General features: G+C 37.5%; 1 protein-coding gene across 1 annotated transcript in view; it reads left to right on the plus strand.

The window, feature by feature from the left end:
- The first annotated feature begins 823 nt into the window (after positions 1-823).
- LOC141914839 (protein kinase C-binding protein NELL2a-like) overlaps positions 824-16,186 on the plus strand; it is a 40,395-nt gene continuing 25,032 nt past the window's right edge. Inside the window, exon 1 of the mRNA XM_074806158.1 lies at positions 824-1,239. Within this exon, the coding sequence (XP_074662259.1) occupies positions 1,179-1,239 (61 nt within the window). The 5' untranslated portion in view covers positions 824-1,178. The remainder of the gene's footprint in view (positions 1,240-16,186) is intronic.

Below are 16,186 nucleotides of genomic sequence, written 5' to 3' on the forward strand. Positions count from 1 at the left end.
TGTTCTGATATATTTTTAAATGTTTGTAGTAATGATTTGGTTTTATTTTTGGCTCATCACTGCCAACTTCATCCTCGCTTGCCAGGGGTCTGGTATCACTCCCCAAACTTGCTTCCACCAGCTTTAGCGTAGTGGGTTCGAATCCCTTATAGCGTGATGATGTGCCAACCTTGTCTCTGAGGATTTAATAAAGTCTTGACTGCTAAAAAGACATAGGAAGTTGCACATCATTAAGTGACTAGACTGGTTTAGTTTTTCACGACGGTGATGATCATTGATCTTTAAAAGATCCATTTATTTGAAAGCTTGCTACCAACGATTAAGTTGCATTAAGCCTATGATACGAATCTCTCGAATTTTTCTTTAATAATCGTCGGAGTGGTCGTCATTTATTTTTCTTAATAAATTTGTCATAATTTGTGTTACGCGTATTTCCTCAATGACCGCTCCGGTCACTCGGGCCCGCCGCGCGTGTCAGCCGGCCCACCGGTCAGTAGCGGGAATGCTCCGGATAGTTGACCACTCTGGACTAATTACCCGGCTCATGTGACGCGTGTCACGCCGCGGCCTGCCCGGTCAGTGAAGTTCGTGTCACGGTTCGTCGACCATTCGAACCTAATTACCCGATCTATGCCACGCGCAGTGCCGTCGTCCCGAAATTTTCACAAAGGCAATTTCGTTCCAATGTATTATGATAAATAAAACCCGCAAATTGTATTAAATCAAATGAAATTCCGTTAAACAATAGTTAATTTGGGATTCGAGTTTAATTTGTCTATAATTGTTTTGATTACGGATCGCTAGATGGCGGTGGTGAAGCGAAGCGGCGGCTAACTCGGGTCTCCTCGATGTTTCGAGCAGTACTGAATTTTCAGTCTCAGTTCATTGCAGGAATACTAGACTACTAAAATACGACAGCTTTGTAATGGCCTATTTTCACGTTCTACTCAACGAAACGATCGCTTTGAACACGCTTACTTCGTGAAAATGTAAAAAATGAGGATCGTAAGAGATCCGTATACAAGAAATGTTCTATTCATCGATTAAGAGCCTAAGAAGAAGGAAACTTGTCGAAGAAGCGGTGTCACCGCAGTTTGAGGAAGATGTCGACTGACGGTCCGTGCTTATTTTGTGACTGCCTCCTCAGAATTTGGATTTATTAAGTCAGCAGTTACAGTATGCAGTTCACTATTTGGATATTCAGGCTGGTTTGTTTCTCTATGCTGCCAATGATTGAAGGTAAGAAATCGGTAAGCCCAGGACGGCAGCCTGATCAGTTTAAGTTTGACATTTGACATACCTTATCTCATATCAATGTGTATCTTAGATAGAATACAAACATGTCTTTTTATATCATCTACATTTTCAAATAAATACCAACAAAGGCTGGTAGGCCGTATAATTTTTGATTAAGAAGTTAATTCTATTTTCGTTTGATAAATTAATTAAAATTGTGAATGAATATTTTGATAGCGAACCTTATGAATTTCTAAATCATTTCAAAGTTTAGAAATATTTATGAAAAAGAAACAGGTGTCCTGCCTAGACTAGTTGGGGTCGATGTATATGCACTATTGAAACTTTGTTATTATGGATTGATTTGATAATATTTAGACAACAATTCATTGTAGAATTAGAAGCTTCTCGGTTATTGTCCTATTATGTAATCATTTTAACTGCTCAAGTTGTAGAATCCACAGGTATCAAAACCTAATCCGTGTTTACCTTAAATTGAGTTTATTGAAATTATGCAATGGATATTTCAATTAGGAAATGGTTTTAACTGTCAAATTGGTCTCCATTGATTGAAAACTCTCTCCGTGGTAATTCGCTAATCGCATTTAATTGGCTCAGTTTGAAATTGAACATCCAGTGAAATATGAATGGTTTTAACGTTACAGTAACAGTTTTTAGGGGTATCCATGATTTTTTTTTGCATCTAACACAAAATCGATTTTAAAACTGTTATTTTAGAGAACAGGCCTACTATTTCTTACTTGTATCCAGGGTCAGTAACCTAGTTGTTTAATTTCATCCCTAAATATGCATTGATTTGGTTTTTACTAATGAAATAATATTTCAAGACCTACTTAGAATGTCATATTTATTTGAATATAACTGGCCTACAGTTTGATCGATAGTATAAGGATTGCCTTTTATGTATTGTTTAGAAATATATCAGGAAACGCTATTATCTATTTCAGTCATATACAATAGAATGGTCTGCGCTTACAGACATCAGGCCAGACAAAATAAATCCTATTCTCATGTAGTTTTAATCTAATCAAAATGTAGCTCTACTGGCGTATCAATTTGGTTTTATATTCATCTAATTTCTTTGGAAAAATAAATTAGGCCTTCTCTCAAAAGTTGGTTTTTTATGTACCAGAATGGAAAATAACTTTTTCTCAAATTTGTACTTAAATATACAGTAATCCTGTGTCAGCCCTGTGTCGGCCCTGTGTCGGTTGTGTTATAATGACAGGTATTCTAAGTGACTTTCACGGCTTAAATCCGTCACATTGTTCCGATTCTAGGAATATCAGTACAATAACCTGAACTTGTTAACGATACCTGATTTACGTCAAATTTTTATCAATTATTTAATTGTTTTGGTAAAATCGCGAATTCTTTCAGACAGATTTGTTGAAATACTCGTACAATAGCCCATCTAGAAATGGCCAAAACCCACACCACAAATTAAAAGATTCTAAATTTATTCATTTATCGTATCGGTAATAACTTCTCAACGCTTTGAATAATTTTAACAGTTAAAAATGATCCATTAGTAAATGAAAGCATGATTTGAGTAGTGCTCAGCGGTGTGAGGAGAATGAAAGTTTTCACAGGAGATAGATGAAGAAAGAAAAATTCATTATAACGCACTTAGTAATCTCTGTGAGGATGAGAAATAACAGAAAACTTGAGAGCAAAACGAAAGAATGAGCGTTGAAGTAGTACGGACAGCAGTCAGCTGTAGTTTCATTCATACCTCTCCGAAACAAACACTATTACTACTCGAAAGTGAATTAGGCTAGAAAATTTGTTTTATGTGGGATGGACTGACATTCTGGACTGGAAAAAGTTTTTTTTATAAAAAGTCTAAGAAGAAATGGCTGTAGTCAGTCAGCCACGCACGTGAACGCGTAGTAAATGGAAGTTGGAGGATTGTCTCGAGATAAAATAACGTTTATCACATTGTAGGTGGTAACATTCATCATTGCAGTACAACAGCTAGACGAGGAAGGGTTGGGCGGGGATGACAGGGTGTCAAGGTGTTTGGTACAGGGTCAGACAGGGATGGTAGGGTGCCGGGATGTTTGGTACAGGGTTGGGCGGGGATGACAGGGTGTCAGGGTGTTTGGTACAGGGTTGGGCGGGGATGACAGGGTGTCAGGGTGTTTGGTACAGGGTCAGACAGGGATGGTAGAGTGCCGGGATGTTTGGTACAGGGTTGGGCGGGGATGACAGGGTGTCAGGGTGTTTGGTACAGGGTTGGGCGGGGATGACAGGGTGTCAGGGTGTTTGGTACAGGGTCAGACAGGGATGGTAGGGTGCCAGGATTTTTGGTACAGGGTTGGGCGGGGATGACAGGGTGTTTGGTACAGGGTTGGGCAGGTACGACAGGGTGTCAGGGTGTTTGGTACAGGGTTAGGCGGGGATGACAGGGTGCCAGGGTGTTTGGTACAGGGTCAGGCAGGGATGACAGGGTGTCAGGGTGTTTGGTACAGGGTTGGGCGGGTACGACAGGTGTTTGGTACAGGGTAGGGTGGAGACACAGGGTGTTTGGTACAGGGTCAGGCAGGGATGGTAGGGTGCAGGGATGTCTGGTACATGGGAAATTGGGCCTGGGTCAAAAACGCTTAGGCCTATGTGATCGCGGCTATTATGAATACAGGACACACAGTAATAAAATAGCTATTAGTAACTCGTGTTGAAATCAGACATCGCTGAATCATTCTATTCTCATTTATCAAACATCACTGTTTGATTACTATCCTTATCACACTACCGACAAGTCAAACCTCAACACCACCGACAAGTCAAACCGACTTTAAACAACAATTTCTCATATTTTTATCCCATGAAATTACAATTGAGACTTGCGTGGTGCACTCGGTCTACAGCTCAATTCACATCTAGTCTCGAGGGTTCGCAACTCGAGAAGTTGAGGTTGCTAAATCTCAGTCCAGTTCATTTATGAATTATAAGCAATCAGTGAAATTACGACTGGTTTTGCGAATGGAGGGAATCTCTGGAGAGAGGACGAGAGAGGGGGGTCTAGGTAATTGATCGGATATTGACAGTTGTTAATAGATTATTGGTAATAGTTTATTGAAGCGTGACAATAGATACAGCTCTACTGTAATACGCCGTAATACACCTCACGCAATGTCTACATCAAATCAGTATTTTGATAGTTAATCAATTAAAACTGTTTCCTTCAAATCTCTCAGGCTCGAAATCAGTCAATGAGTAATCGAAGATATTCATCGAATTCATTAGAAATATCACGTTATAAATCGGGATCCAGTTCCCTCTTTAACAGTTTAAAATTCACTCTACGGTTGACTAGAAAATGAACTAATTCTATAAAAGTTAAACTTTAAAACAACAACAGTTGAATCGAGTTCTGAGGTTTGATGATACAAAAACCATAATCTGATAATGTTATTGACCACGCGCTTCTTTATCAAATCCTGATTCATGAAAAATGAACGAATTCTTACATTTTCAACTAGAAAATTCTTCAGAACTCGGGGAATTTTTTGTAATGGCAGAAAGTGGCCACCCTGCTGTAGTGTTCTTTCTTTTTGAGTCCCAATTTCTATTTCCAATTCAATTTATTAAGCGTACATGTGATCAGTGAGATTAGTTGTCGATATAACGATTCTACCTGTGACGTCTCTAAATGAGTTTCTCTGTAATTAGAAAATTGCCTCTGATCATAATAACGATATCAATGGTTTACATCATTGATCGGTGTCTGACGAATAAAGTAGTTAATTTTCCAATTACGTTGTCGTCTTTTTGATGGCTTTAATTAGGAAAAGATTCAATAATTTCCTGTTGAAATGTGAGCGTAATTTTTCTAGATGTACTCGATGACTATCACAGCTCTTCTTCGAGACTCTCTCACTCCTCTCTCCTCTCTCTCCACGCTGCCGGCTACTCTTCAATCAGATGTGTGAAAACTACATTCGCTATGAAATATAATTAAGTTCGTTTTATGATGTTTTATCTTTTGAAGCGATCGGTCGCCTGTGGTGTGGATATTTCATTGATCCTCGGGGCTCACTGACTGTAATCACATCTCGCGCTGTGGGTGGCTTTTTTTTACCTGCCAAGTTTGTTACGAGAATGGCACCATTTTCTTTCAGATGTTTTGTTGCTCCCTTTGAAAAAAAATCAATTTTAGGAATTTATTTGGGTCAATGAGAAAATTGCGTTTCAATGATCTCTAAACAGTGAGTCGTTTTTTGATATTGATGCGTAGTTTTTCGTGATCTAGTAAAGGTTCATTAGAGTCGCGTATAAACTGGTTTGAAGGTCTTTCAGTGCTTTAAAACTAAGCTCCACTCTTAAAAATCAGTATCGTAAGAAAGTTTGTAGTTCTCGACCGCGCCTCATCTTTTCAATACAATATTTCTTCAATATTCAGGTTGTGAAGTGATTTCCATTTGGTTCCTGCAGCTGGAAACTGAATGGATATATAAGATTCCCTTCATCACATCTCGCTTGTTGTACTTCAGTGCTCATTTTGGGGTGTTCCTTTTTCAGTGCATATAACCACTTTGACATGTGTATTTCGGCTCGTGCGCTGGTTGCACAGCTTAGATTGAAGACTTAGTCTCGATGTTCATCTCGCTTCTATAGTCGATCTAACAACTTTAGGACTTTTGAAAGAGATGGTTAATGCAACTCGGGCCAGGTTCATTCGTTTCTTTGTAAACATTTCAAGATTTAGTCTTAGAAATTTCATCGAAAGCTCGGACATTAGAGAAGTGACTAGAGAGCATGTACTGATTTATGAGTATATAAAGCTTACCTGGTTATTCCTAGAAACTACCGAGATGCACTATTTTTTGCTGTCAGAGCGAAAGATTGTTTCTGACATTCACAACGCTTAGCGTTTACTATATGTGTACTCACTAGCACCACTATAATATACTCAGTATCATTATCTTCACTCGGTTTCTTTTCATCTTACGTATTTTTCTCTTTACAAACACAAGCATCATTATCTTTCAGAGCTGTTCACATTCTCTATGCGTATGCACTATTTCAGGGCAAACGATACGAAATCTTTACACCTCGAAAACTCGAGAAAATTATTCATCGATTTCGACGCGACGACATGAAATTAGTTTTGAAATGTTTTCACTGAAATGTCTGAAAAGTTATGAGGAATTTAATCAGTAGCAGCAGGGATGTTTGTAAAGGGGTGTAATACATGATTCTAAACGGTGTTATCTCACATATAGACCCACAACAACTTTACCAGTTTGTTACAATTTATAGCCGATGCTCATGTTGCCTTCCAGCATCATTTATCTCCGCTTCCCTAATGGTTTTTACCTGGCCCCGGAGATGTATAACAGTCCGTCATTATATAGTTATAGCCCGGAAAATGAGACATTTGTTTTGTATGTCAGCTCTATTAGTTACAGATCAAATACATGACTTTGTCTCAATAAACGAGTGTTTATTGTCATCCTGTTAGGTGATAAAACATGTCTGATAGCTCACTGCATCCAGCTCCAGCTGCTCCAGCTGCTGCTGCTGCTGCTGCTGCTGCTGCTGCTGCTGCTGCTGACCTTGTGACCAATCTTCCCCTATTTGAATCATGCAGTTGACCTGATCGGTTTCCATATAAAAACCGGTCTCTTCTGATTTACCAATATTAAAAGCACAGTTTTCTCCGAAACAAGTCAATCTTCTCTGCTCACATTTCACGGGTAATTTAACAATAGCTACCTGATCATTACTCATTGCTGGCTATTACTCTCCTCCTCTCAGTGCGAGGTCAACACACATCAAGGTTCATAGATTTTTTATTAGTTTTGTTAAGGCGTTTCCATTAGATATCACTATTTTTAGTCGGAGCTCTGAAGTTGTTGGTCTTATTTTGAAGTGTTCTAATAATGGAAAAATCTGCCGTGACACTTTACCAACATCCTCTTCAGATTTACCTCCGAGCTACTTCCATCATTAGACATTCTCTTAGAATATTCAGCTTTTTTCAGACATCTATTGGTTCTCGAGGATCTTTTTTAAATAGGTTTTGTCGTCTACGAACATCTGCTTGTCATCCCAAATATTGTCATCGCTCGGTCACTCTATTCATGAAGATTGCAATGTTTCAATTGATTTTATCGATTTTACCTCGAGAAGCAACAGAAATTGAGTAGACTTTAATTATACTTTGATTTCAGTCAACTTTTTCTACGACTATTTGATATGTTGTTATTTATAAGATATGAAGGTTCCCTTATTACTATTATTATACTTAGTTGAATGCATCACATGTATTCTAATAAGATAAATGTATTTTATGATTTCTATAAGTTTAAACAGTATTTGATAATTCATGATTCTAACTATATCATATCGGTTTGACTTTCACTGATTGTGATAGGTCGGAAGCTGGTCACCTGATATGAACAAACATGCCAAACCTTGTATTATAGGTAGAACTGGAGTCAAATTCAACTCATACAACTGTGCTAGAGTTAGTTAGACATGACATGTATAATTGTTATAAATTGAAAACAAGTTTTTTTTCTCCTTACAACCACTTGTTTTGATATCCTTGTACTGTTGAGAAAACGCAGCAGTATCTAGACCACCAGAAACAACCGCTGAAAACTATTCTACCCCCTGACTGCGATGACGACTCAACTCTGTTTTTGTATTGTCAATATCATTATTAGCTCCTATTCCGGAGTCAGTCAAATCAAATCAATCAATCAATCAATCAATCAGTATTAACTCGGTCAAAAACAATCTGATTTTAACTTGTCAAGCTGAACGTAGATTTGCGGAGCTGGCTCCCGAATAATTGATAGTTAAACGTTAAGTTGTAGATTGAAAAAGTGCACGGCCGTGAAACATAGATTTTGTGCGTGAATTGTAAACCAGGTGATCGTATTGTAATTAGCCTCATCAAGCCTGTGCTATTTGCTGCACTCGCATTCTGTGCATTTTGGGTGAAAGATTGGCACGCAAAGTACTGAGTATAACACCGAGGTGTTATCACTATAAATATGTTACATCTTATTTATTCATAACAATTAGCGCCGCTAAAGAATTTCTGATATACCTCAAGAGAAACTCCTGCTAGTGTGTTTAGTCAATAAGATACCCCCCCTCCCTCCCCACCAGCCGGGACAAGCATTATACCATCAACCAATAGTTCAACTACGTAAGTTGAATATTACGTATTTTGGGATATCAAATTCATTCAATTTTTTTCTATGTTTATAATGAATATGACTGTATGTACGTTAGCGAGTGCTGCTGCTGATTGTCCCCGATTATCAGTATTTTGTTTTGACCCTAGGCCTTACCATACATGACTGAGAAATAATGATTTCATTTATTTGATGCATAAAGACTGGGGGTCTTACTTCATTTATTTTTGAACATTTTCAATTTGCCCATGTAGGGATTAGTAGCGCTTGAAAACTCGAGTTTTTTGGCGACGTAGAAAGAATCAGTGCATTTCATCATTGTAATAATGCACCTTGTTTTCGCATAGAACTTCATAATAAACAAGCATTGAAGACGCTTTAAGAGACATTTATACAGAATGCTCCTCGTCTGATTATTACTTCATTGTTTGCTTTTCTTATTGTACACTGACAAATGGCCTATATAAATAAAATTTATTTTTACTCTCCCGGATTTTTCGAGCCGACTTTGTCGTTTTTTTCTTCCGTTTCATTGAGTGTGAAAGGGAGTGATTTTATGAGCGAGTCTCGTAGAACCGAATTCAATTCTATTCAAACTCGAAAAATAGAAAAGATTTAAACGTTATTTGGCTGGAATTCTTTACATTTATTCAATTAATATACAAATTATGATTTGAATGGATGAATGAAGATTAACTCCCAGGATCGTATTAGAAAAAACTAAAACATTGTATGAAATATATGAGCCATGAGTGTTCTGTGTATATGGTATGTTCGGGCCGCAGAAGACTAATAGACTAATGTCTGCTCGATTTATACAATTCTACATAGTCTCTTCTGGGATGTGAGCTCCTCCATTTTCAAAGTCCGGTGGTATTCCAGTTTGCCTTTAAGTTTCTAATCAAGCAAACACATGAAAAAATTGAATTAAACATCCATTTTTAATAGTGAAATCAGATATTTTCTTGTATGCTGTCGGGATAGTTCCGTTTCAATTTTTACTACAAAAAAAACCAGGACTCTAAAATACTGCCTAAATAGAGTTTTATATATCTGAATAATCTGCATTCCACATTCTACTACTGACAATTACTCTATAGGCCTACGTAATTAATCTATTGATAAAATGATAATAATTTGTTCATCTTGCACAATCACGGTGTAATGCAGTAAAGTTATTTATCATGTCAGAACACGTCGATTCTTGTGTGGGTTTTGACTCGATTGTGTCTGTGGATGTTTTTGATAATTCAGTTTCATCTGATAGGATGATATCGTCGACTGGTTGCGCAATCAATTGACTCATGTCTATCGGGTCATTCATTCTGTTGCGCCACTGCGTGTAATTACAAACTAGTAGCTGAAAAAACGAAGTCGTGTGATGAGACGTTTTGCTGACACTGGAGACTAAATGGTTGCAGACTTATTGATCACAGTTGCTCATTCAGATAATGTGTTCGCTACTTGTTCTATACCTCAATGATGTTGACTAGACTTGTGTTCAATATGTCGTATTCTCATGGCATTCGTGACTTATTCGTATGACACAGTTTTTCATTAATGATCGAAGCAACAGTTTATTTATTTCGATACTAGCAGCTCTATTCATTAACTATTCATTAACTATTGAACCGCTGGCGAAATGTAGCGGCTTCTCAAATTTTTTGCCCAGTTTTTATCAATGGTTCCCTAAAGACGTTCTGTTTTGTACATAATATTATGAATTCAAACCGTTCGGGAATTCGATGAATATGGTTACTTCCACTTCTATGAAAACTCATTTTTTTAATGAAAAGTTTCCGATGCTGTAAAGACGTGTGTTTCATGTTCGTGTGTTTCATGTTCGTGTGTTTCATGTTCGAATGCACCACACGTTATTTCTGAGAGGATTTCGATGTAGTTTCTACAGGTGTTTGTCGACATTTTATTATTCATTAAGAGTTTGATATAACAACCAGTTTCAAATCACCTGCCGGAACCAGATCCTGTGTTTCTAAACAGGGCGCTAGACAAGATGGATCCAGTTCCATGTTAACTCAGAAACTTAGGATCCAGTTCCACAGTGTTGTGAGTGAAAGTTAACTCAGAAACTTAGGATCCAGTTCCACAGTGTTGTGAGTGAAAGTTAACTCAGAAACTTAGGATCCAGTTCCACAGTGTTGTGAGTGAAAGTTAACTCAGAAACTTAGGATCCAGTTCCACAGTGTTGTGAGTGAAAGTTAACTCAGAAACTTAGGATCCAGTTCCACAGTGTTGTGAGTGAAAGTTAACTCAGAAACTTAGGATCCAGTTCCACAGTTATGAGACCAAGATCAGTGCAGGGGATTAAAAGCCTGTATCAAGTAGATTTTCAATAGGTCACTAAGGTCAGAAAAAGGGGGTTCGAACCCACTAAACCCTCTCTTGATCTGTCATTGTTATACTGCAATTACAGGACGATCATTTGACTATTTGAGGACCCAGAATTCTTGAAAATATTAAGTCATGATCAGTACATTTGATGAGGTTTTTAAGTTTTGCTGATTTGTGAATTGAGTGAATCCGCCTTCTATATCACAGTGACTGAGGGCTAAAAGTAAAAGGTTGTGCGTTGATTGATGAGGTGATATTTGTGAGGATTCTAGTGAAGTATTATGAATGTTACGGTGTATCACAAGGTGATTGTCTGTTTCCTGCCTGTTAATGACACAGTCGTGTGTTATAATTAGCGTTGAGTGAGAGACACATCCATTAACACCTCATTAACGACTCTTAAACTGAAATACACGATTCCCGACCAAACACATTTCAAACTCATTTCCTATAAATAACTGTTAAACCCTGTTATTACATGTTTTATAGATTGACGGTAGACAAATATTTTATCATTAGACTCGGCGTTGATGTCGAGACCAATTTGATGAAATAACACCTTATAACTTACACGTTAAAAATACCCAATCTGATCAAAAATTAAAAAACACATCATTTCTGACTCTTTCTAGAGGCCATCTGTACGAAACATATCTTTTAAATTTTGATTGATAGATAAATTTTCTTTTCGTTTATTTGATTTTAATCTAGATGAGCTACTTTTCATGACCGAATGTAAGGACTATTCTATCTGTATGAATTGCTGAACTACATTTTGTAATGTTTTCGACCCATTCCGTAGACAGCTCCTTGTAAAACTGCGTTCGATATTCTGAGAAAGTAGATTTGCATATAATCTGTGTTGATGAGAAAGGTAACTATGGAATTAAGGCGCGAAGCTTTGTTTTATGTTGTCATTAATGACTGCATGTAGGCGTAGGTCTGTCTACTGCTGATAAATCACTGGTCAATGAATGCTGATTCTACTCAGAGCTTCTATCATAAGTGCATTTTCTCAAATGGAGCGCAATAAGCTGAATTTCATCGCTTCGTCCTTCGGTGTATCAAACCAAACCAAAACTACTCGGCCATCTAATTGTGAATAATAGGGCTGCCTGGATTCTGCGCCCCTTCGGTCCCGACCCTGCACCCCTTCAGCCTGGTCCTGCGCCCATTTCGATCTGCAACTCGCACCTCTTGGCCTGCGACCGATATCCTTCGAGACATTCAATACTTGATCAGCATTCTTCCAATTAATGATTGTTCACACTTCGCACTAAAAATGATGGATGTCTGACTGATTGAGCGCTTCTAGGATGAAGATTGATACTTGCTTGAGTTCAGTGGTTTTAAATGATTTTTTTTATCCGAGGGCTAAAGACGATAGGAGTCTCGAGCCTAATCATCAGACATAATGACTTCACTTTATTCGCGTGTATAAGCAGTAGATAGTGTTTCTAAGATCGCCGAAGTATTTGATATTCATCTCGTATAAAATGATAGGAATCTTTAGTAGTCGAATACCAGACCAACAAACGGGACAACAACACAAGACATCCTGCATATACTGCCTATTAACACTGTCCTTATTAGGATACAGCTAATAAAACATGATCAATTAGAGTCAGAGTTTATCGACTGTTTCTGTGATAATGAGCAGCAATACACGACACACACAAACTGAACACAACATCTTCTCTACTTCTATACGCAATTTATCACTTTATATTCAGGGGAAGATTTAGGGGTTGGTTTTAGGGGTCTGGGCCTCTACTCTCATTAACGTGGCTCTTTGTGAATACAGAAATTGTTTTAAGCTGCACATTTGACACGGATCTTCTTGGAAATTGCATTTTTGCGTATGTGTATTGTAAGAATTTGCAATGCGGAAGAGGAAGCCTATCGCGGAATGTCCATCTTTTTTTTATGCGGACCCACACTTTCTTATTATCTGTCCGAGGAAATGAACTAATTCCTGATAGGATTATAGTGTGTATAGTTAGTTATATATTGTAGTAAAGTATGAAATGATGTCAAGGGTTTCAATCTTCAGGTATTCCCTATCTATTACACTAGATTAGATATACCCGCTTACTACAATACACGTATTTGTTCAAAGACTTCATAAAACTACCATTATTACATATGACCTGAAGATCTTACGAAATCGACGTGAAATTTTCTGAATTTTTCTCGTCTTACACGGCGTATCATTTTCATATAAATGCGTGGTGTTAGTTTTATTGCCCGAGAATGATTTTGAAGTTGTGTTCGGTATCTGAGAATGTAAGCGGGGAATGTAAGCTTAGATAACGGTCATTATCCGTACAGATAAGTGTTGAATGATTCGTATAAACTCTGTATACATTTATGACCACTTTCTACGTGTAGTTTTATCACCTTTATCCACGAAGAGAAAAATAACTCGTACATTTATTGATGCCTTATAAAAATTACATAAATATCGCTTGATATTTTCATCAATGAATAACATGATTTTAACGACGTAATATTTGCGTATCAATAAAGTTATTCCGTATTTGAATTTGAATATACCAACGATTGAATGAATTGAATTGACTGTGATCAGTCTAGCTGCATCCTCCCCCGGCAGGGATTCGAACCTGATGGCATCGAGATTGCCACGGCACGAAACCCTGCCATAATCGACCGTGTGCGCAGATACATGCGCAGTTCAGATGATGTGATTTTTAGCCAATCAGAAATCCCGTTTTATTTTAGCCAGGGTTTTCCCATTTATAGTTCTTCCTTGAAATTTGCCTCAACGATTATACAACGAGCAATCTGATTGGTGCTGCCAGTTTTCGTTCGGAAAGCTGCGCATGTACCTGCGCACCCGGTCTACTGATGCAGGGGTTCGTGCGGTGGCTGAGTGTAGCGATGCCATCAGGTTCGAGTCCCTGCAGAGGGAGGATGAACTAGCCGAATTGATGAGATAGTATTCCTACCCATCATCCACTCTCTCACACATTACTACTCCTTCAATTGCATTCTTGTTACAGTTTTTACGGCATTATAAAAAATACTGCATTAAAATTCAGTCCTTCACCTTGAACTTGGAAGAAACTTTTTAAAGAAGATTGAAAAGGTTTCCGTGAGCTAATATTACTATAGTCATCTTCAGTCATGGCTTAGACTTAAGACCAGTCTAAGACCAACTTAGTTCTATAGCCAATCTAACAACTAAAGATCAGTCTTAAGATTTAAGACCACTTTTGGACTTAAGTCACGACTGTGCAACTGGCCCCATGAACTGAAAATGACTGTTAGGATATTAATCGAAATGACTAGAAAATAAATAATTAATCAAAGGAAACATTTTTGTGGATCCACTTTTCTTTTCTGAGCGTCAGGATTTTCTATTTTCCGTGATCTTATGAAAGTGATTTCAATGTACAATCAGTTCATTAATGATAATACGTGAACATCTTGTAACAGGAACTGATCATAGAACTAACTCTACAGAAGTTCAATCGTAGGAAACATGTTTGAAAGTTGTTAGGTACATCAGGATTAATGGCTTATTAGCTCTAGTAACAAATGTTTACAACTAAATGTTCCCTATACAGATCTTATAGTAACGGCTACATCAGTCCTCGTATTACTAACTACAAAACCGACTCAGATCAATCTTTTCTGGCATCAGTTTTTTTTCTATAATTGATGTATATATTATTCAATTGAGGATGTATGATGATTTGAATGATTCCCTCGAGATTTGAATATAGTTGTGTCTGTCACTGTCTGCGGAATTCAATACCATACATATTACGTATCTGTAGATGTAATTGTAGTTATTTCATTCTAACATAACAACCAAAGAATTATGTCATTCCAAAGCAAGGCCAAGTAGCCAGTTCCTGTATGATTACTTGTGTTATAGTTATGATAAGAATCATATATTTCCACGTGGGCTGAAATTGCACTGAAAAACCTTCGGCCAACTCAATGCCAAGGTCGCGACATCATGAGATCCATGAATTAAGGTGTTTATTAACATGTCATTGTCGTTTAAGTCAAATCAATCTTGAGATACTAGATACAGTAAACTCTGCGCTTACCACGGAGCGGATTGCCTCTGATAATCACGGGCCTCGGACTCGGCTGATTGCCTTGGATTATCAAAATTTTTCGTATAAAGATTCATGTAAAGGCTGAATCCCATCGTTGCTCGAACTGCCCCGGTATTTGAGTAACTCTGAGAGTATTCATCGGTCCTGCGAGATCTGAGCAAAGCAAGAGTCTACTATATTTCAATTCAATATCTATATCGAAGACTTAAAATTAAAAGTTTCCTGAAACCACGACGTTTCTGAACAACCATCATTGTTTTTTCATTGTGTATCAAAAAATTTCAATTCATATTTGGGCTTTTGATTTATATAGAATAGAAATAGAATTCGAAGGGAGATTTGTTTGTTAGAAGCGTTTAAGAAATAGAATGAAAAACTGAATTATACAAACTTACAGGAGAAGTTGAAGAGTTAGTTATAGTAAGAAGCACCTGTGTTTGAGTATTGAATCTATGACATATCCCAGGTGAACAGTTTTACTGATAATCCAGATTCTTTAGGGTTATTCTATCAGGTTTTTTCTATCCACTGCTCGTGTGTTTTATTCTTAGCCGTTTCAATACTGTAAATAGCCAGGAAATATTGTCTTGATAGAAACCACTGACGAGAGTCGAGTTTTACTGAATGAAACCACTTATATTTTACGATCAGATGACTCGTCGGTCAGTGCCCGGTCAGTGCCCGGTCAAACTGTCATCATTTTTCTTTAATAATCTCTCAATCAATGATCCATGAATATTGATTTGTTATTGATGGTCATGTTATTGGATTAATATGATCAATTACATTCAATATTCTCTTCTAAGGGGTTTCTAAAAGGTGGAAACGCGTCATTTCACCGACCCTGCTCAATACAAATATCATAAAATACAATAATCATTATTTGCATAGAACATCATAAACATGTAACAATACAATTAGTTGTATAATACTCAGCCTATCCCGGGACAGTTCAAACACTTCAGATAACACTGTTAGTTCAGGCCCATACCTGACTACGGTCTTTAGAGGGAGTCCGAAAAAGTCATGACGTCTTTAAATTTTTAATTTAATTTCTTGATGAATAAATTTCGTTTATAATCTTTAATTTTAATCTTATAATCTCCGGTGATTCTAGTATGAGGCAGGATTCCTACGTTATTTCAATAGTTTCTGATGTGTTATTTCTATGTAATTGTGATATTTTCTCAGACTGATTGTCGTCACCACTCAGCGTGTCTGATCATCTGATTGTCTGTTTCGGTCGATATCTTACACTAAACCACGTTTAATCACGTCTATAATCCCTGCTATGTTATTGATTGCCATCCCTCGCCTGACTCGTCC

The sequence above is a fragment of the Tubulanus polymorphus genome, chromosome 1 (genome assembly GCF_964204645.1).
Source record: "Tubulanus polymorphus chromosome 1, tnTubPoly1.2, whole genome shotgun sequence".
Taxonomy (NCBI): Eukaryota; Metazoa; Nemertea; class Palaeonemertea; order Tubulaniformes; family Tubulanidae; genus Tubulanus; species Tubulanus polymorphus.